At 34.3% G+C, this 22,311-nt stretch overlaps 2 protein-coding genes across 10 annotated transcripts in view; one reads left to right on the top strand and one right to left on the bottom strand.

The window, feature by feature from the left end:
- The window catches only part of CAB39L (calcium binding protein 39 like), a 77,759-nt gene extending 73,804 nt beyond the window's left edge, over positions 1-3,955 (bottom strand). For 4 of the 7 annotated variants that reach the window (XM_072976259.1, XM_072976260.1, XM_072976262.1 and 1 more), the window contains exon 1: positions 3,897-3,955. The gene's annotated coding sequence lies outside the window, so the exon portion shown is untranslated. The remainder of the gene's footprint in view (positions 1-3,896) is intronic. The other 3 variants (XM_031684560.2, XM_072976264.1, XM_072976263.1) reach the window with 3 other exon arrangements.
- Positions 3,956-4,057: 102 nt separating this feature from the next.
- The window catches only part of SETDB2 (SET domain bifurcated histone lysine methyltransferase 2), a 76,703-nt gene continuing 58,449 nt past the window's right edge, over positions 4,058-22,311 (top strand). The window contains exons 1-5 of one of the 3 annotated variants that reach the window (XM_072976229.1): positions 4,058-4,220; positions 9,929-10,294; positions 16,053-16,178; positions 17,366-17,431; positions 19,822-19,918. In XM_072976229.1, the coding sequence (XP_072832330.1) occupies positions 10,279-10,294; positions 16,053-16,178; positions 17,366-17,431; positions 19,822-19,918 (305 nt within the window). In that variant the 5' untranslated portion in view covers positions 4,058-4,220; positions 9,929-10,278. Of the gene's footprint in view, positions 4,724-9,928; positions 10,295-16,052; positions 16,179-17,365; positions 17,432-19,821; positions 19,919-22,311 lie in introns of all 3 variants that reach the window. The other 2 variants (XM_006210144.4, XM_072976231.1) reach the window with 2 other exon arrangements.

Below are 22,311 nucleotides of genomic sequence, written 5' to 3'. Positions count from 1 at the left end.
CAGAAACCGATTCAGATACAAAGAACAAACTAGTGGTTACCCAGAGAGGAAAGGCATGGGTGAAGGGGCAAAACAGGTGAAGGGGATTAAGAGGTACAAACTGGGTAGACTGGCCTAGGAGAACTGCTAAGATTTATGTCAGAAAATGTTTGCCTGTTTTCTTCTAGGAGGTTTATAGTGCCTTGTCTGATATTTAAGTCTTTAAGCCATTTTGAGTTTATTTTTGTGTGCAGTGTGAGAGAGTGTTCTAATTTCATTGATTTACATGCTAGTTTTCCCAACGCTACTTGCTGAAGAGGCTGTCTTTTCCCCATTGTATATTCTTGCCTCCTTTGTGGAAGGTTAATTGACCATAAGCCTGTGGGTTTATTTCTGGACTCTCTATTATGATTGAATAAAGAAGCTGTGGTATAGTTATACAATGGAATACTACTCAGCCATAAAAAAGAATAAAATAATGCCATTTGTGACAATATGGATGGACCTAGAGATCATCATTCTAAATGAATCAAGCCAGAAAGAGAAAGAAAAATACCATATATCACTCATATGTGGAATCTTAAAAAAAAAAAAGACACAAATGGACTTATCTACAAAACAGAAACAGACTCAAAGACATAATAAACAAGTAAACTTATGGTTATGGGGGGAGGGGTGGGAAGGGATAAATTGGGAGTTCAAGATTTGCAATATTAACTACTATATATAAAATAGACATAAAAAACAACTTTCTTCTGTATAGCAGACGGAACTATATTCAATATCTCATAGTAACCTATAATGAAAAAGAATATAAAAATGGATATATGTATGTGTATGACTGAAACATTATGCTATACACCAGAAATTGACACATTGTTAACTATTCCAATTTTTTAAAAAGAGGTACAAACTACTAGGTATAAAATAATAAAGTTAGTAAAGTACACCACAGGGAATATGAAACTGAGTCCCCCTAAAACGAAGTTCCTCTGCCAAGTTTATGATTAACTTCTGTATCTAAAACCTATTCCATTTCTTACCCCACATCTGTTTCCCTCAAGATTGAGGAGTATCAAAGAACAAAGGGTACTGAAACCAAGCAGGACCCTGCAGGGCCCTCCTGGTACAAAAGTCCTTCTGTGTCCCTCGTTTCCCATTTGTAGATAAAGGCTTTAGTCTACTAGGCTTTCCCTGAGTTCCCCAGACTGGTTGGAACCAGAAGGTTGATGATTAAGATTCCTGAAACATCATCCTGTTACCTCACCATCAACAATCAGAAGCAAGTCATGAATCCTGCAACCTCCATTCCCAAATGTTGCCTTTAAAACTGAGCCTGAGAAAACCATTGAGTTCAGATCTTCTGAGCTTGAGCTGCCCATACTCCTTGTGGGGCTCTGCAATAAACAATGTACTTTCCTTCACCATAACCCAGTGTCAATAAATTGGGTTTGCTGCATGGCTGGTGAGCAAACCCAAGTTCAGTTCAGTAACAAATATAGTCAATATTTTATAATAACTTTGTATTAAGTGTAATCTATAAAAACATTAAATTACTATGATGTATACCTGAAGCTAACATAATATTGTAAATCAACTATACTTTAATAACAATTTTTAAAAGTGCTTATAATCACTCTAAAACCTTCACTCATAAAATCATTTAGATTTCTAAAGTACCAAATGCAAGAATTCCAAACAGGTTCTGAGAGCAGTTTTTAATTTTTTTTCATGTTGTATTAGATAAATAGATTATAATCTACATTCTGTCACAAAACATATTCATTTAAAAGGTGTCATCAAATTTTTTCTTTTATAATTAAATAGTGTGCATCACTTGACAATGGGAAAGCTAAATTTGTATGAGACTGCAATTTTAAAATTTTCTAACGTATCAACCTAATTTAAATCACTTTTACTTAAATCACTTGACGTAGTTCACACAAAAGTGATATTTTTAAAAATGTCTAAGGATCTTCAGATTATTTATTATGAAATCTAGAGAATTGTATTCTTTAAGAAAAATTTGAAGATACCTAATTTATTATATTAAAATAATACTTATCTACAGAACATATTCATGCATATAGTAAATGTAAAGTTGCAATATTTTGGCTTTGTTTTGTGGAAATTGAAAAGCAATTTAAATTTTCTTCAGCAGAAGAGATTGAAAGCACTGATAAATTTGGTATTCATTTACTGAGCCTGTATGCGTTCAAGAAAAAATGGCAAATAGGGCATTATTACTTGAGGGCTCATTTTCATTATCTAAATTTCTCTATACTAACATCTCAAACAGACCTCACAAAAAAGGATTATGAACCTATCCTTAGTATTACTCATGTATAAGTTGGAAGCAACAAATAAATTTATTTCAAACTGCAACTCAAGTTTTCCAGAAAGCAGGTTAAAAAATTATAAGATAGACCAAAAAAGTGTGTATCCCTACCTCCCAATTATTTCATTTTTTAATTTATTCATTTGACAATTACAATGAATATATGCCAGGCACTATTAGATGCGAAAGTTATACACGTTTTTGCAAACATTTACTGAGCAGCTACTTTGTGTACTTGGTGTTTGTTAGCCAGCTATCTTAACTTGGATAGACTGTACTGTTGAAATCTGCCCAGGATTGGTTCCAAAACTCTCTGCAGACACCAAAATTCCTTAGGTAGTACCTTAGCCATCAACTCGACATGAAATTATTGATACTTGAACTCCTGCAACTTAAGTTTTTAAGACTTATGGATTAAAAAGTAAAATTTAAAAAGAAAATTAATTTTAAATTAGTCAATTATTTTACTGTTGTTTTCTTTGGTATTCCTGCCACAAAATACATGATACTGTTAACTTGGTTCGGTTACCACTTAACCTTGGATAACTGAAAACTAAGCTCAAGGCAATAAGTATCGTTGCTTTCTTCTCACGAGTGCCCAACTGCTAAAATTAATCACAAAATATTAGTCTATTATCGGTTAGGTTTTCGGATTCGATAAAATCTCCCCTCAAATGAATGACAACCTGTGCCTTCTACTTTGATTTTTCAAAATAATGAGGAGGAAAAGGAGGTAATTCCGGTCTCCTTCCTTCTACCCCAAAAAGAGCTCATAAGTTAAGATGCTTTCTCTTACAAAAACCTCTCCCTACCCATGACGAAGCTACCAAGCATGCCAAGAGATTCCTAAATCTTCAGAAGATTGTAACCAGGAAAACCAACACTGGACAAAATTCTTCCTTCACTTCCACTGTTTCTGCAAAGACCACGACTTTCTAGCTTAAAAAAAAAAAAAAAAAGCCCACTGCAGGAATGCTAGCTGTATACTAACGAATAAAACTGCCCAAACGCAGAACCTGACACTCACAGGACGGCCTTAGTCAGAGGTTAACTACCGAGTAGAGCAAACACTTCAGCAGTCACTCCCTCTCAAATGACATAAAATGAAGACGTATTTTTCGAACCTCTGGATAGTCCAGAAGGCGTCTCCCTCTCTCCCCCTCCATTACCGGGTTGCTCCTTTTTGAATCAGGCACTCCATCAGTCAACCTCCTTTGTCAGTAAAGGGGGTTGATGGTCAGAATCTTTCCGAGACAAAGATTATTGGAATAGCTCCCTTGAACCCAAAGAATTAGTGATAAGGCATCAGAGTCCCCACCAGGCCCCTACGACAACAAACAAACCAAAGCCTGCGATCCCCATCACCGCCACCATTCATCGCCCTCCCTAACCAGGGCTGAGACTCGGACCAGGGAAACGTTTCCCTTTTAGGCAGGTAACAAGGGGCCAGTTCTGTTCTCTCAGCCCCTCCCCTCCACTGCTCCCTCAGGACACCTCCACGTCTTGAGCCGCTAAGTAAGCTATCAATCTCCAAGAAGCCCTGTCCCAGCCACACACAAGATGGCAGCCAAACACCTACCGAAGGAAACAGATGCGCTACCACTCCAGCGATGCCGGCCTCTGGACTGCGGATATTCCCATTGGTCCATCCAGAGATCGCGAGACAACCCGGGAGCTCCAACAGGCAATCGGGAGGCGGCGCTTTGTAGCGCCGTCGCGTTGAGGACTGTACGCGCGCGGAACCTTTGAGGCGTGGACCCCCGTGGAGTGAGCAACCAATTGCCTCTCCGCCAGTCGGTGTCCGACTCCTCCCACTTAGGGTTCGCCTTTGGTAGGCCTGGATGTTAGAGATCCCGCGGTCCTCCCTCCCCAGCTGAGGCGAGGCGGGACAGTTGTTGCTGAGGTGAGGTCTAGTAACTGGTGTGGTACTTCCCGCCCACGGGGCACCGGGCCGTAGGGTCTCCGCGGCGCGGAGTGGGAGAGGAGCTCGACCCGCGAGGGAACCCAGCCTCGCCACCGGAGCGAGCGGAGGGCAGCACTCAGGTCTGGTGTGCGGCGTGGAAAGCGCAGTCGAGCCAGTGTAACCGAGGCACGGCCGTGGGTGGCCCTTCCGACGGTTCTTTCCGCCCAGCACCCGGGGACGTGGCGGGGCTCTCGGCCGCGTGGATCCCAGTCCTTGCAGCCTCGTCCTTTCACCCACGTGCAGTCCCGTGCTGGAGAAGGGACCGCGGGTGCTCTGAGCTCTCAACCCCCATTTCAGTCTCTTGTCACCCCGTGCATACCTTCATATAAGGTGATTCCTAAGCAGCTGGGAACCTGAGGCTGTAAAAGGGGCTGCGGGAAATGGACTGCAGTCCAAAATCCAGAAGCAGAACTTGACGGTTTAATCACTGACCCATTTCACAGGTAAGACGACATAAACCCTAAATAAGTAAAATCATTTACCCCAGACCATGGAGTTGAGATTAGATCCTAAGATCTCCTGACTCTAACCACAACCCAATAAGTAATTATCCCCAATAGGTAATTCAAATAAGAGACAGTATGTAATTGTGCTCTTCAGCAAGTGGAAACATGCAATGAGTTCTGTATGTATTAATGAACGAGGCAGTCGATTGGAATAATCCAAAAAAAAAGGCTCTGAAACCAGGCTGCTTGGTTCCTAAGTGTTTCTCTGCCACTTACAGTGTGACTTGCTTTAGCCTTCTCGTGAGAAAGACATGCTAATTTATCCCACATGACTGTTATGGAGATTAATAAAAACACATGAGGTCTTTAGAAGCATGCCTGACACATGGTTTATACCCAGTAAATGTTCATTACTGTCATCACAATTAAAACATACGGAACGGAGAGGAAATGGTCATAAGAGCCTATATGCAAATGCGAAAAGGAACCCGTAAATTGGAGCGAAACCGACTGATTATTTTTCTGCCAAAATGAAAAAGCGAGAAAAGAAAAAAATATGAGCAAATTTAAAGATCCTGTTACACTCTAAAATAACACTGGTTGTCTCTGGATGGTGAGATTATGAGTGATTTAAATTTTCTTCTCTGTGCTTTACTATATTTTGCAAACTCTTCAGTAAACATGTTTTAACTTTGTAAATTCAGATACTTTTGAATTTTCAGAAGGTATGAACAACATTGGTGAGAGCTTTCTTTAAAAAGATGCTGTTACTGAGTGTGCTCATATGCCATACCATAGGTGGCAGAATAAATTGGTAGAAAATTTCCCGCAAGCAGTTTTGGCAGTATGCTCCAGAAGCCTTTAAAATGGACAGTCCCCTTTTGAAAACTATATGCTTAATTTTTAAATTAGTACATTTTTACAGTCTCCTTTTACAGAATTAGAACCGAAATTAGATTAAAAGCACAATTCACAATTACTGAGTATCCCCTCTCTCCTGGTGTAGAGCCTTCAAGTCCTTTTTCACACTTACATATTCTCTGTAGGTGCATATAAACATTTGTAATTCTTAACATGGAAATGGTATCATACTATATAATTCTGTAGCTTTATTTACTTGACAGTGTTTTACAGTGTAAACGTGTTGTTATTGTGTAGCTCACTATTATGCAGCTCATTTGCTGAATAGTGTTCCAGTGTATTACTGAATTGTTTTATTAATGTAAAATATTTACCTTTGTGTCTTTTATCGGTTTTTATATTAAATTATGTTTTATTTGATATGTATTGTGTAGCACATTTTACTTACCATTGTCCTCTTGGTAGGCATTAGGTTGTTCCCAGTTTTTCACCTTATAAACAATGCTGCAGGGAAATCCCTGTATGTGTTTTCTTGTGTACATGTGTTATTTCTCAAGGATATACACCTAAAAGTGGAATTGCTTAGTTTTAAGTTACGAACATTTTAAATTTTAATAGGTCTTGCCAAATTTGCCTCCAAAATACTTCTACTAATTTACACATCCTACAAAGTAGTCTATGAAAGTTCAGTTTGCCTACAATCTAAACCAACACCAGATACCATCATCCTACTTTTTGCCCTTCTAATGGGTGAAAATTAGACTCATTTAAAGATTTTTTTATTAATTCTCCGAGTACTAATAAGATTACAGTATCTAATTATGCGTATTGACCTTAATGTATAATTTCTTTTTAAAATTACCCATTTTTCTATCTAATCAACTTTTACTTAATGATTTAAGGAGTTCTTTATGTGTTCTGGATATTGTGTGTCCTGTATAATTTTTAAAAATTTCTTCAGTGTCTGTGGCTATATCCCTTTTTTGTTAGTTATTAAAATCCATTACAGACATTTTCTCCTAACTCTTTGCTTGGCTTTTAACTTTAAGTTAAAACTTGAAGTTTGTTAGTTTTTGCTTATTTATTCTACAGATAGATTTACCCTGTACAGTCTTTATATCTCTTTTTACTTTACTGTATTTTTCTAAGACTTCCAGTAAAATATCAGATAAGAGCAGTGGTGGCAAGTGTCCTCATCCAGTGCCTGACTTTAATGAAAATCCTTCTATTGTTTCATTGTTGAGTATGATGTTTGCGTCTTAGTTTTGTTGTATAGTCTTTATCAGGTTAAAGAAGTCCTCTTTTATTCCTAGTTTGCAAGAGTTCTTCCTCTTCCCCTACCCCTCCTCAGAATAGTTGTTGACTTTCATTGAATTTTTTTGTTTTGTTTTTCTGTATTTAAGGTGACTTCCTCTTGTAACTCCAATAGAGTTTTCCTCTATTTATCTGTTAATGTAAAAATTTACATTGATAAACTTTCTCATGTTAAACTTTTGGTGTATTCTTGGGATAAACCACACTTTGGTAATAATACTTTTACTCTACTGCTGCATATTTTTACTTACTATTTTTGCTTCTGTACCAAGAAGTGCTTTTGACCTTGAGTTTCTTTTCTTATGTGTCAAGGTGACACGAATCTCAAAAAAATATTGGGTGGCTTCCCATATTTTTTCTGCTCTGGAACAGTTTGTATACTATAGAAATTATCTGTTCCTTGAAAGTTTTGTAGAATTCATCTATAAAACTTTCTGGACCTGGTATACTGGGAATGAGACATGGGAATGTGTGGCATGCAGCTCTGATAAGATCTTTAAGTGTTGTTTTAATTTTTTTTTGGACTTATCCCTCCAATTGGGTTTTTCATTTCTTAAGCCCATTTGGTATTTAGTCAATAATTTCAATTAAATAGTCATGGTGAATTGTTCTGTTGTCAGTATAAAATTTTTTTTGTCTCTTTTACTGGTTTTCATATTAACTTCTATTTTGTTTGATGTGAATGTTTCTTCTTGTATTTGCCAGTATGTCTTTTTTTCACATTCCTTCATTTCAACCTTTGATGACATTTTATGTGATTTAAGGGGATCTCTTATTTTAAAATACCATAGCTAGGTTTTGCTCGCAATTTAGTCTGAGAGTTTGTCCTTTAATAAGTAAGATTAACACATTCACCTTTTTTGTGGTTATTAACATAATTGCCCCTTTTCTCATCCTTTTATTTACCATGCTTCTCTTTGTATCTTTTATATATTATTTTCCATTTATCTTTTTTCTTTGTTCTACCTGTTTTCTTTTTCATAGATTACTTTTACATTTTTAACACAGTTCTTAAATTTATATTTTCTTAGTGAAGTGTACATTTAGTTAGTATTGATATCCTCCCTACAAAGAACTTAGGGTGCTTCTACTTTGCTTTCTCTGATTGTGCGATAATCCTCTTCTATCCCTTCTCCCAAAAAAAGAACATAATTTCCTATGGTTATATCTTCTAGCATTTTTGTTTCATTTATTAAAATCCATTTTTAATCTGTATTTATCTAGCATTAATGTGTTTTACTCATTTGCTCACTGTTGCTTCTTGTACCTCAGTACTTCCTTCTAGCTTAATTTTTACTCATGAAGTACTTCTTTATTTCTTTCAGAGTTTCTGAATGGTTGTTTGAATGTCTGTAAAAGCCTATGTTTTTAACCCTCACTATTGAAAGACAACTTGGCTGAAATAGTATTCTGGGTTCAGACCTATTTTTCCCTTAACATTTTGCATATGGTGTTTCTGATGAGAAGTCTAATTACCAATCTGATACACATTCCTTTTAGATAAGCTAGATTTTCTGTAAGCTTCTTATGCTTTGTCTTTGTTCTTGATATTCTGATGTTTATCCAGTTTGTCTAGTGATATGTATTAAGAATTTTATCCTGCTCAGTGTTCAATGGACCCTTAATGGGCTAATGTGTTTTCCAGTTTGGAGAAATTTTTGGTCATTACTGCCTTTTCTTTATTCAAGTTATCCCTCCTCTTGTTACTTCTTTGCTCTGTGTTCTGAGTGAATTGCTCAACTCAGTCTTCCAGCTTCTAACTGGCTCTTCATCTGAGTCTATGCTGTCATTATGACTATCTACTGACATTATACAACAACTATTTTTATATCCAAGATATCCAATTGGTTATTTTTCAAAATGGTATGTTAATTCCATGGATGAGGATGAGGTTTGGATGAGGTTTCCTTCTTTAGCCCTATGAGGATAGTAAATACAATAATACTTGTTTTAAACTTATTTTCAGGATGCTCTTTAATTCTCCTTTTGAATGTAAGTCCATCAGTTTGGCGGGCTTGTTAAGTCTCCTTTGTGGTGTAGCTTTCTTCAGATGTTTGGTCAGTCTTGGTTGTGTACTCATCTCCTCTGAAAGGATTTGCTCTTTTGCCCTGATGCGTTTGTGGTTGGCATTATCTCTGCAACTTCCTATTTCCTTTCCTCAAAGAGGTCCCACAGACTCAGTTTATAGAGAATTCCTTTCTGTTTTCAGCATGACTCCACATTTTTTTTAATTTAACATTTTCTGTGGATTTGGTGTAGGAGTGGGATTAAAAATCCATCATATGTTGACTAATATCTTGAGGCTGAAAATTGCTGACCTCTTTTTGACCTTTTAGTTCCACTTCTAGGTGTATATCTTAAGGAAATAATCAAAGATATACATAAAGTATATGCCAGCATTGTTTATTATATTGGAAAAATGAAACAACCTAAATGTCCAAATAGAGGTTTGTTTATAGTACTAATTAACAGCATATTAAAATTTAATTATCAAAATTCTTTAGTGTAATTTAATATGTGAATTATTGACCAAAGTATGTTATATAGACACTTAAAAGTCATAGGAAAATATTAATGATGGGGAAAAGTGCAGGGTATATTATCAATGAAAGATTATAAAAATTATATATACTAAAATTCAAATTTTGTTTTAAAAGTATATATACTTAAAGAATAATAATAATTGCAATAATAAGCATTTATTGATTCGTTTGTATGTGCCAGGTACTATTCTAAGTGATCAAGGCTTATCCTCAAAACAGTCTTTTGAAGTAGTTAATATTATTATTCCTATTTTTAAAGTTTTATAAAATAGGGATAGTTTGTATTAATTAACATATATATTAAATAGGTGATTCTTAATTTTTCTGTAATCTTCCTAATATTGATATTTTACACATTTTTCCAGTTAATATATATTCTTTTTTTATTATGGTTCATGCTATTTTAAAAGATAGAACAATCTCTTTTTTCTTATATATTTTAATATTTACAAATATGCACCATTCCTTATTGTTTTCCTTACAGAATGTTTCATGCATTCATGGACCAAAAGATGGAGTTGATTTTTATTTTTAAAAAGATATTGTCAGTGATCTGATACGCCTATAAGTATTCATTTGATGAAGACGCACGAACTTGTCATTAAGCTGGATTAGTGATCAATTCTGAAAATTTCTTCAACTACGATTTCTACTTGAAAATTCAAATATCAAGGAATATTTGGTTTAGAATGCTATAATGATGTATTTTCTCTGAGGACTGCAAATTTCATAGAGACCACAGTTGGATTCCAGTTATATTCTCCAATCAAAGTGATTCAGTTCTTTGATAAAGTGAATTTTGAAGATTTTCATTTCTGTAAACAACGCCAAAAAATGGGAGAAAAAAATGGTAGGTCAAAAAACCATTGTTAAACTTCATGTTTAAAAGTATATAGAATACTTAATGAAGCTGAACTGTGGAATTTTCAAGGTTTTTCAATGCAAGTGACTTTTCTGAGTTATAGGAAATTAAGGATTTATTCTTATGTAGCCAACAATTTTGACTGTCTTTATAACTAATTGTATATCTGTAATGTTAAGTCAGCACTTTAATGTGCTTTTTAAAAGTTTACTTTTTAGAAAACTTTTAAATTTACAGAAAATTTGGGGGGACGGTAAAAGAGTTCCCATATACTTTGCACCCAGTTCTGCCTATAAGTAACATCTTACATTTGGCTGGTACATTTTTGTTACAATTAATAAACCATTATTGAGACATTATTATTAACTAAAGTCCATAGTTTATTCTTTTGTCCTTAGTTTTCACCTGATGTCTTTTTCTATTCTAGGATCCCATCCAGGATACCACATTACATTTACTTGTCATGTCTCCTTAGGGTCCTCTTGGATATGACAGTTTCTCAGATTTTCCTTGTTTTTGTAGGATTTTGTATCCAAGTGTTTTATAAGATGCCATTCTATTGGAATTATTGACTAACTTTTTTCCTCATGATTAGACTGGGGTTATGGATATTTGGGAGGAAGACCACAGAGGGAAAGTGCCATTTTTTTACCACATGACATTAAGGGTATATGTTATCAGCATGATTTCTCACTTGTTGATATTGAGCTTGATCACCTACCTAGCTGACATAGTATTATGTGGTTTCTCCACTGTAAATTACTAGTCTTTTTCCCCCCTCCCTTTCTCTTTGATAGAAAATCACTATGTGCAGCCTACACTTAAGGAGTGGGGATTTATACTCCCCTGCTCTAAAAACAGAATATCTGCATTAATTATTTGGAATTCTTCTACAACGAAGATTTGTCTCCTTTCCCTGATTTATGTATTTATTCAATCATTTATTTATATCAGTATGGACTCATGGATATTAGCTTTATACTCTGAGTATAAAGTATAATCCAGTACTGTTTTATTTTGTTACTCATATTGTCCCAGGATTTGGCATTGGCACCCTTTCAGTCAGCTTCCTGTCCCTTTGACATAATCCCATCTATGTAGGTGGTTTTTAATTTTGTTTGCATGTTCTTGGTTTTTAGCATTTCCTTATCTTCTGGTCCTAGAAGAAGCTCCAGACTCATCTTGTATATTTCCTGCCATAGCCCTAGAATCAGCCACTTCTTGAATGAGCCCTGGTTTCTTTTATTGGAGAATGGTATTAGAAATCAGGGTCTGGGTGATAGGTGTGTTTGTTGTTACTGGGGTGTCTCGCTTATAGGCCCTCTCAGTTGACAGAGCAAGATATATATACATACACTTGTATGTACACATATCTAGTAACCATCAGTATCTGTATTAAGCTAAACATGAGAATATGCTGATGTTTTTGCTCTAATCCAATACCACTTGGATCATTCTAGCCTATTCTCCTTACTTATCTGTAAACGCCCATCATCTGTTTTCCATTTTTTTAATTGCTCAATTCCAGTATACATGTATAACAGTATCAGAAATAGAAATTTATTCCCAGGTGGGACACCTTAGTGGTTATGCCAGTTCCTTTTGTCTTTAGTCTTACAGATGCCACTTATTTCCAAAGTTATTTAGGTCAGCACCTTTTCCACCGACCTCTTCAATGAGGTTGTGTGTACATTTGTAATACAGTTAGATTCTCTTGTCATAGTCTGCATTCCTTCCTGGGATCCCTTATCTCTTAAATGATATTTTAAAATTTGCATACATTGAACTTCACTCTTTGTGCTTTAAAGTTCTACGGGTTTTGACAAATGCATAATGTCATGTATGCACCATTGCAGTACCATACAGAATAGTTTCACTGCCCTTTATTGTACTTGTAATATATACACCATTATACAGACTATAGTACTGATCTCACTGGACTGTGATCTAGGCTAGTGGTTCTCAAACTTTCCTTTGGTCTCAGAAACACTGTATAGTCTTAAAAGTAGTTAAAAACCCCTAATAGCTTTTGTTTATAAGGATAATATCTGTTCAAATTTACTGTATTAGAAACTGAGAAGCTTACAAAATGGTAATTGGCTCATTTTTTAAAAAACAGTAAACCCAACATGTTAACAAAAATTACATTTTCATGAGAAATAAGTATTTTTTAAACAAAGATCATTGTTTTATATTTTTACAAATTCCTTTAATAGTTGGCTTAACAGAAGACAAATTCTCATGTCTGCTTCTGTATTTCATCTGTTGGGATATGTTGCTTTAGTGTAAACGTATAAAGAAAATGAAGTTGGAAAAAGGAAGAATGTTTTAATTATCTTCTCAGTTAACTGGATATTTTCCTTTGATACAACTACAAAACTCAATTAAGTAGTCAATTCTTCAAGGTTAGTTGTAGTGTGGAATCTGAATTCATATCAGTGAGCTTTTTTTTTATACTCTGTTGCATTAAAATCCACTGGTTTGTTTTGTACTTTGAATGGGTCATTTACACGTGTACGATTTTATAACATCATCCATTGACCACTTGGAAAACATTGGCTCAATGAATTATACAGATTTTCCAAAGGTTGGTACATTTCATCATACAGTATTAAAAATTACACTTACTAATATTGTTGCCAATTTCATCAAAAAATGGTTAATTATTGAGGTGCTCTCAAGCTTACATGGCAGATGCAAGTTTTCTAAATTTTCAGTTTTAACTTGTTAACCTGAATTTTATCATTAGTAACAAATGCTGTCAATTTTGTCCTTCAAGTGACAGGGTCACTTTGTTCATGTTTGAGAAAATGTGTACCAATGTGTTTCAGTCTGTGTACCAGTCTGAAAACCATAATTACTTTTTAGTGGTTCTTTTAAGTAAAAATGATTTTCCATGAAAAAGAAAAGCAGCTAGTTGAGCTTAAAACTCAGTCTCACTAGTACTTTCCTTGAGACAGCTGTTGTACTGTGATAATCATTTATGTTGCTTTATCAAGGATCTTCTTAAGTGAAATTGGTGGTAAATAATAAAATGACTTACTGGTATTTTGGTGCTACTGCCTCGATTCATGCTAAGGCACCAACACTTTTATTCACCAATGCTTTTGAACCATAAGCTAATGTCAACATAGGAAGGAAAAAAAAGGCAAATAGTGACTTAGTATTACTATAAAAGTAGTTTGACCTAGCATAATCTCTGAAAGAATTTGAGGACTCCCAGGGGTTTGTAGACTACACTTTGCTGATCACAAGCTTAATGATGTCTTAGAGATTCTCTAGACCAATGCCCTGAATCTCATCAAGGGATGGATGGAGAAATATATATACAAATTCCTAGGTCATTGTCAATGTATTTAGTAAGCACCCCATAAATACTCATCTAGTAAATGTATTCAGATCAGTGTGATTCATAAGCATTGCCTATTTACAAAGATTTTCTATCTTGAGTGAGATGGGAAGAGATGTAGTATAACTGTGTAATTTACTTATCCCCCTTCTTTACAAAGCTGCCATACCTTTTGCTTCATAATTATGTTCTTGCAATAAATACTCATATCTAGCTAAGTAATAGAGCATGTTTGGACAAACAGTAGAGTTATCAGATAGTATTCTTCATTTCTGGAAGCAAGTAGTGGCAAGATTAGTATACTGATTTGATTTTCCATCCAAGTACCTGCTCCTACCTATATTCCTTCTCAGTCTATGGTTCCTTTTCCTTGTACTCCTCACTTATATACTGATGTTCTACAGAAGACCCTCTTCTCATTCTACACATTCTCTGTAATGATATCTACTCTGTGGCTTCAGCAAGAATTTGTGTACTGTTGACACCAAAATTTGTACATCTGGACCAGATCTAACTGAAGCCTGTGTATCCAGTTTACTCACCCTACTTGAATTTCTCACTTTTCTCTCTACCTTTATTTCCTGTCATAATGAATACTGTTACAATATATATATGGTTGCCTGAGTCAGAAACTTAGAAATCATTCTTGACTCCTCCCTTTTCCCACTGCCACTGAGTCATATTTTTAAGAAACAAATCTAATTACATAATCAGATGCTTAAACCTCTTGAGAGACTTCCCCAAAGCCTTCCACATAAAAATAAAGTTGCTCAGCATGGCACACAAGACATCCCTTGTCTGTCTCTGTATCATCATTCCTCATCCCTTTTGTCCGTTCACATTGCATTTGTTTCAGATGTTGAAACCTTTGAGCTGTGCTGTGGAGAATTAAAAGCAGGCTAGTCTTGGGTAGTACACAACAGGCCAGAGAGTAAACCGGGTAACAGCACCCCTCCTGAGGCTGCTCTGGTGGCAGCAGCCCTAATTAGCCAGAGGTCCCCTTTGGGTAAAGTGACTGCCAGAGAGAGTTGGGACTCTGAAGCCTAAGCTATTTTTTTTTAAAGCATCTTAGTCCGTTACCAATTTGGAGGATCTATGTTTAATTTTTATTCAGGAAAATGTATTTTTTTGGTAAACTTTCCATACTATCTGCTCATTAATCCTCCCAATGGCTCCTCAAGTGACCTTTCTAAAGTACCATGTTCCTCTTTTTACTTAAGGCCCTATTAATTTTAAACATTAATTTCATATGTTTTATAAATTTGTATTTAACATTTTAGGTATTTTCGTTACTTTTAAACAGTGTAAGATTTGGCTTTTGCCAATTTATTTTAATTGCCTTTCTCATATTTCAGTTTTCAGCTTTGAAAAGATTATTTCTCTAGGAAATTTTTGATTAAGGTGTTAGCTTGCTGGGCATCAGAAATCTTGGCTTATCTACATAACTTTATCTATAAAAACTTTAAACATTATTTTGCCTCATGTAATCATGGACAAAAAACGTTGCCTGCTGTTTCAATAAACAGTGAATGTTGCCTGCCATCCAGCCATCAGCCACTGCATCCACCCGCAACAGCACACTCTGAGGGGAATTCAGAATGGAGAAAAACAGGATACTGCCCCCAGATAGTTAAGATGCATATCTAATGAGTAATTTCAATGAGCCCAGCATCTTCACATACTAGAAAAGCACTAAAATCATTAACCTGACGTGTCTGGTTTTTTTGTGATTAGCAGTAATCTTTTGATGTTAGACTACGTATTTGTTTGTTTTCTCCCCCCAGCAAAAACACTCCTATGTATTCTGGCTCCTCTCTTACCTCTTTGGAGCAGTTCCTTGGAGCTGTCTGAGAGGCTATCTCCCAGGCTGTAGTCCTCAGTAAGATACCTGAATAAAACATAATTAGAAACTTTTAGGTTGTGTGTTTTTCTTCAGCCAACATAATTATTAAAAAATTAATATTAAAGACATTTTTAAAGCATTATTGTTAGACATTTAGTTATTTCAACAGTTGTTGAGATGTTTCATTCTGAAACCATCCATTTCCACACTCAGTAGAGATTATGTCTCTGAAACTTAAACTGCATACGTGTTACAAATATGCCCTTCCCACCCTGGAATGAAGTCATTCCTTCTTTTTCCAGTCAAGAAATAGTGTCACTAAAGTTTTCAAGTTTTTTTTTTTTAATTAGCAGAAATAAGATACCTAGATCACAGTCTTTGTGTCTAGTTCTTTGGAAAGAAATAGTGACCAAAATCTTTTTTCCTTGAGGAAAGTAAGAAACCAATTAAATCTTGATTTTAATAATTAGAAACCAAGTGGATTTTTCATAACTGGTGGCTTAGGGAACTTACACCTGTTTCTGTTCAGCTCTTAAGCCATTCACTTATTTTAGGTGATGCAAAAACTTTCTGGATGGGGCTGGAAGATGATGGAAAAGTGGATTTCATATTTGAACAAGTGCAAAATGTACTGCAGTCACTGAAACAAAAGATCAAAGATGGGTCTGCCACAAATAAAGGTATGAAGCGAAAAAAAAAACCCACTTTTAATACATTTGATGCTAAATATTACCCACTGGCAATACAGTATAATTGTATTTCCAGTATAGCTGTTCATTTTAAAAGTCAAATAATTTGTTTTCTAAGAACAGAACATCAGTTCTATTTGCTTTGTATGTATACATGCTCTGCTTCTATAAAAACTTGGCTTCTACCATGCCATGGACATTTTGTAAAAATGAATGAAGATGATTACTTTGAATAATAGCTACTGAATTTATCTCTTTGTATCTCAGGCTACCTTTTTCTCTCTCATTTTATCTTTTTTTGGAGGGTGGAGAGGGGAGTGTATTGCAAAGGTAATATCTGCTCATTGTAGAACATTTGGTACATATGGAAAAATATAACAAATTATCCGTTACCCCACCATTCAGTGACAGCTTGTGTTTTTTAAATATAAAAGTACATATATAAATATATTTTTCCTACTTTATTATTTTTTTATTTTAGGGAGAGGAGGTAATTAGGTTTATTTATTTTTAGAGAAGGTACTGGGAATTGAACCCAGGACTTTGTGCATGCTAAGCATGCTCTCTAACACTTGAGCTGTACCCTCCCCCCTATTTTGCCTTCTTTAAACAGAACTTGCCCTACTAGTCTTTTGAAAGCAAAACTTGCCTCCTACATAGGCAATCAGTTTGGTCATTTAAGTTTTTACTTTTTTCTATTTTTTTGCCTTCAACCCAAGGTTGTAGAACAGAGATTTTTACGTGGAAACTTCCTTCATTCCATCGGAACATATGATTTTCAAACAGATTTTCCCCCAGAATTATTCTTTATTTTCCCTCAGAGTATTCTTAATACTTTCTGAATGTTCTTATGACATTTATGACATTTATCTATTATGTGTGTGTCCACAAATTAATACTGTCTTTTATTATAAGATTCCTTCTCTTTCCTTCATGAATCAGATATATGTAGGTTTGAATCCAGTTCTGCCACTTCCTATCTGATTCACCTGGAATAAGTGGCTTACCCTCTAAGCCTCAATTTTTTTATCTCTAATGCAAATAATTATAAGAACCTCTCAGAGGAGTTGTGAAGATTGAATGAGATAAAGTTTGTAAATTGCTCAGCACAGTAGCTGGCACCTTGAGTAAAGATGCTACTGCTGATTATTTTCATTCTTTTTTCCTTTCTTTAACAGAATACATCCAAGCAATGGTTCTAGTGAATGAAGCAACTATAAATAACAATTCAACATTGATAAAGGGTATGTATGTTTCTAATCCCAAACTAGAATATTCTCTGCTATTTTCTTGACTTAAAGCAAGCCAGCCCGATAATGTCAAGTTCTACAGATAATTTAAAATAAAACTTTAAAATCCATTTAGGTAAAATATGTAAATCAGTTCCCTTATTAGATGAAAAGTACTACCTATCCAGAGATGGGAAATGCATACCCTACTAAACCTCCAAGGGAAAGAATGAACAAATGTAACTCTTCTTCAAAAAGCTTCTCTAAGAATGGCAAATAGAGTTCCAAGACTCCAAACCACTATAAACCTGCTTTGTAAGAAACAATACTAGAAAGAGTTACTCTGGTATAGATTAACTGATGGAAAATTTTTTTGTTTCTAGATGATTATTATACCATCGGTCTTCTAAACTCTAAACAAATTCATTTTAGAAGGAATTGAAGAAAGATAATGTACCAGGATTAGAAAAAGAAAAATTGAAAAGTTATTTTATCAAGATCACTATCCTATAAATCTCAACACATTGTGATTATTTTAACTGTCATACTTTGAAGTCTTCAGGTTTTAAATCTCAAAATATGGCTTAACATCATCAGTTTATTTTAAAGAAAGCTTTTGTTATTCAAAAGTATTCTTAATTTCAGAAGCTAATGTATAGTTTTAGAAGGGTGGTTTTTTTTTTTTTAAAACAATCTTTCTCCCAGTAGCCTTCAGTAGCACTTGGAATCAGCATACCCTTAGGGGATTACATTAGTTTTGCTAAAGAGAAGCTTTAAATGCAGGAGGTAGTAAGAGGAACTAATTCTAAACAACATTTCTTTTTTTCTTTCTGAAACAATCTTTCCCACCAAAAGAAAGTTCAGTTTTTGTTTTGTTTCTTTTAAAATAATGAATTCATCAATAGAAGTGCTGAATATTACAGTTTCATATTTCTATGTAGTTCATCTGAAGCGTAATGAATTCATCAAAATATAAGTATATGTTTGCTAGTGGTAGACAATGTTTTTAAAGTAATTGGGGAGTAATGTAATTGACATTACCACTGAATAATGCAGGGATTAGACACTTTCTAGTTATAAAGAGTCACCTTAATATTTATTTTAAAAGGAATATTGAGACTGGGAGAAACAAAAGGACTTGGTTTTGATGTCAAAACAAGCCATCCCAGATCCAGCCTGAATTCCCCAAACCACTAATTATCTTTATTTTTCTTTGCTTGTGTATAATTCTGTAAATATTTCCTTTATCCCCATACAGAGAATTGGTTACTATTTTCTTGAAATTATTATTTCCCCTTTCTTTCCTTATCTAATGGTTAATTTAAAATCTCAATTTTTTTTAATAAATCTTATTTCTAACCATGCTTATAAACATTTGTTTTATTCATATTTGTTAGTATGACTTTATATGGCTCATTCAAAGAAATTAGCTAGGAAAAAATAAGAAATTTTTAATTTGTAAAGCTTATTTGCTTTTTAATCAGTTACAGCTCTCTTTAACTCTCAGAATTTAAATCTTCTTTCTTTACCTAGAGAACTGTGAGGGATATTTGCTTTTCAATTAGCCAAGGATGACCTTGGATTATAATTTAAACTACTCTTCTATTTGCTTAAACTTTTTTCTCCTTTTTACTGAAACTAGTCTGCACTAAAGAACCAATGCAAGTTAATAATCTAAAATGGGATTAGAATCACTTTTTTTCTTAAAGTCCATCACTGCATAGGAAAAAGCACAATTAAAAAAAATTTTAAACCAAACATAGAATATTCCACATATCCATTTTTTTCAAAATAAGAGCAGGAAATCTGTAACTTTTTTCATTATATATACAGCTTATTTCTATATTGGAGTCATGTTAGAGAGTAAGAATAAATGAAATTGGAAAAGACAAGAAATCAGATGAAATTAAGTGTAGAAAGATATAGGAGAAAGTAAGAGAAATGAAGATAGAAATGGTAAGACAAAAAGAGGCACTCAAATACCTCCCTCTCCCCCCCTAAAAAAACAGATAGTAGAATAATGAGGAAACAAAAGACACATAATTTTTCGTTTTGAGACCTTTTATAGAGGCTTAAAGAGCTATGTTATTTTTCTGTAAAATGGAAGCAGAAATAGAGATTCTTGATATTCACCTTAAAGGCTGATTAAAATTCAGATAAAGCTCAGGCCAAACTAGAATTTCTGCAGTAGAAGTCTCTTCTATCCTAAGTCTTTTATTTTATCCTATCTTATTAATGTTTTTGAAAATGTCGACACCTAATTTTTTGGCTCAATCTTGAAATCTTAATATGTTTGCAGAGTTAAGGGCTCCATGTATCTCTAGTTAATAAATATTATTTAGATATTAGAGTGAATGATTTTTAACTTGGTGCACTTGTTATCATGTTTGTAATTTTTTATGTAGGTCACACGTCTTTGGCCGAGAATGCACAGGAAAAGAAATCAAGATCATTGCCATCTACATCATATGAAGACTCCTTTCCAGAAGACCATACCTCTCTGTATGTGTATAAGTTTAATTTATTTATGTTGTTAATGCTTTTGCTCCCAGAAAGGGATTTACTATTGCTAATCATTCAACATAAGAATAGATAGAATCTATTAAAAAAAGGACTTTTTCCCATCACAAATTTTAAAAGTTGTGTATTTTATGTAGGTTCATGACTCCCTATATAGGCTATTTATTTGTTACTATCCCTAGGTAGTCAAGTCTTTTAATAAAATTTAGCTTCGGATGTCTTTGTATATATTATTAATATACACAAAGTTTACTGGGTTTTTTTAACTAGGAAATTATTTTTCCTGGACTGTTTCTTTTGAAGAGGAGTATTGAAAAAGGTCAAAAGTATTTCTTTCAGTATCAATTCAGTTTTTAAAAAGCGTAACAGCTCTAAATTAGTACTGAAAATTTTATGAAAATAGGCTAAATTTTTCTGATCTTTCCTTTCTCATTTAACACTAATTCCACTAAAGTTTCCTTAGCATAAAATAGAATTGTATAAGAAGAAATCTGACACTCTGACACTTAGGCTTTATTTTTAGTAGGTAATGCCTGTACTAATACTTTCAAGTACTTAGTTAAAGGAAAGTTTCTAAAAGTGTTGTGTGCTAGGGCAGGGAACAGAATTTTGAAGAACAAAAAAATGTCTTTAGAAAGTTCTTAAAAAGAAACTTCTGAAGTTTATTGCCTTAATTAGTTTTTTCAGCTACATATTAAGTTGACCAAAAAAATTGTCAGTGTAGAATTCTCTTTTTTCCTTTTTGATGTTTATTACATATGATTTGCATTTATAAATATTATAGATACCGTTACAGTTTGAATCTAAAAGAGTCATAAAACTTTTTTAAAAATGCTCTTAGAAAAAGCTAAGTTCATACTTTTAAAACTCCTTAACTGGCCATTTCAGTAGCTCACAAAACAAAATTTTTTTCTAGACATTCTGACTTTTAAATATATAGCATAAATAAAATTTTATTACCTTTTATTTTTTTTTAAACCTGGCAGACACTCCTTTATTTATTTTTTTAACATTTTTTTATTGATTTATAATCATTTTACAGTGTTGTGTCAAATTCCAGTGTTCAGCACAATTTTTCAGTCATTCATGGACATATACACACTCATTGTCACATTTTTTTCTCTGTGATTTATCATAACATTTTGTGTATATTTCCCTGTGCTATACAGTGTAATCTTGTTTATCTATTCTACAATTTTGAAATCCCAGTCTATCCCTTCCCACCCTCTACCCCCCTGGTAACCACAAGTCTGTATTCTCTGTCCATGAGTCTATTTCTGTCCTGTATTTATGCTTTGTTTTTGTTTGTTTGTTTGTTTTTGTTTTTTAGATTCCACATATGAGCGATCTCATATGGTATTTTTCTTTCTCTTTCTGGCTTACTTCACATAGAATGACATTCTCTAGGAGCATCCATGTTGCTGCAAATGGCATTATGTTGTCGGTTTTTATGGCTGAGTAGTATTCCATTGTATAAATATACCACCTCTTCTTTATCCAGTCACCTGTTGATGGACATTTAGGTTGTTTCCATGTTTTGGCTATTGTAAATAGTGCTGCTATGAACATTGGGGTGCAGGTGTCATCCTGAAGTAGATTTCCTTCTGGGTACAAGCCCAGGAGTGGGATTCCTGGGTCATATGGTAAGTCTATTCCTAGACTTTTGAGGAATCTCCACACTGTTTTCCATAGTGGCTGCACCAAACTGCATTCCCGCCAGCAGTGTAGGAGGGTTCCCCTTTCTCCACAGCCTCTCCAGCATTTGTCATTTTTGGATTTTTGAATGACAGCCATTCTGGCTGGTGTGAGGTGATACCTCATTGTAGTTTTGATTTGCATTTCTCTGATAATTAGTGATATTGAACATTTTTTCATGTGCTTTTTGATCATTTTTATGTCTTCCTTGGAGAATTGCTTGTTTAGGTCTTCTGCCCATTTTTGGATTGGGTTGTTTATTTTTTTCTTATTGAGTCGTATGAGCTGCTTATATATTTTGGAGATCAAGCCTTTGTCGGTTTCACTTGCAAAAATTTTCTCCCATTCCATAGGTTTTCTTCTTGTTTTATTTCTGGTTTCCTTTGCTGTGCAGAAGCTTGTAAGTTTCATTAGGTCCCATTTGTTTATTCTTGTTTTTATTTCTTCTAGGAGAAAATTTTTGAAATGTATGTCAGATAATGTTTTGCCTATGTTTTCCTCTAGGAGGTTTATTGTATCTTGTCTTATGTTTAAGTCTTTAATCCATTTTGAGTTGATTTTTGTATATGGTGTAAGGGTGTGTTCTAGCTTCATTGTTTTACATGCTGCTGTCCAGTTTTCCCAACACCATTTGCTGAAGAGACTGTCTTTATTCCATTGTATATTCTTGCCTCCTTTGT

Source organism: Vicugna pacos, chromosome 14 (assembly GCF_048564905.1).
Source record: "Vicugna pacos chromosome 14, VicPac4, whole genome shotgun sequence".
Taxonomy (NCBI): Eukaryota; Metazoa; Chordata; class Mammalia; order Artiodactyla; family Camelidae; genus Vicugna; species Vicugna pacos.
The sequence above is the reverse complement of the archived record's forward strand: the minus strand, read 5'-3'. Positions and strand labels throughout refer to the sequence as shown.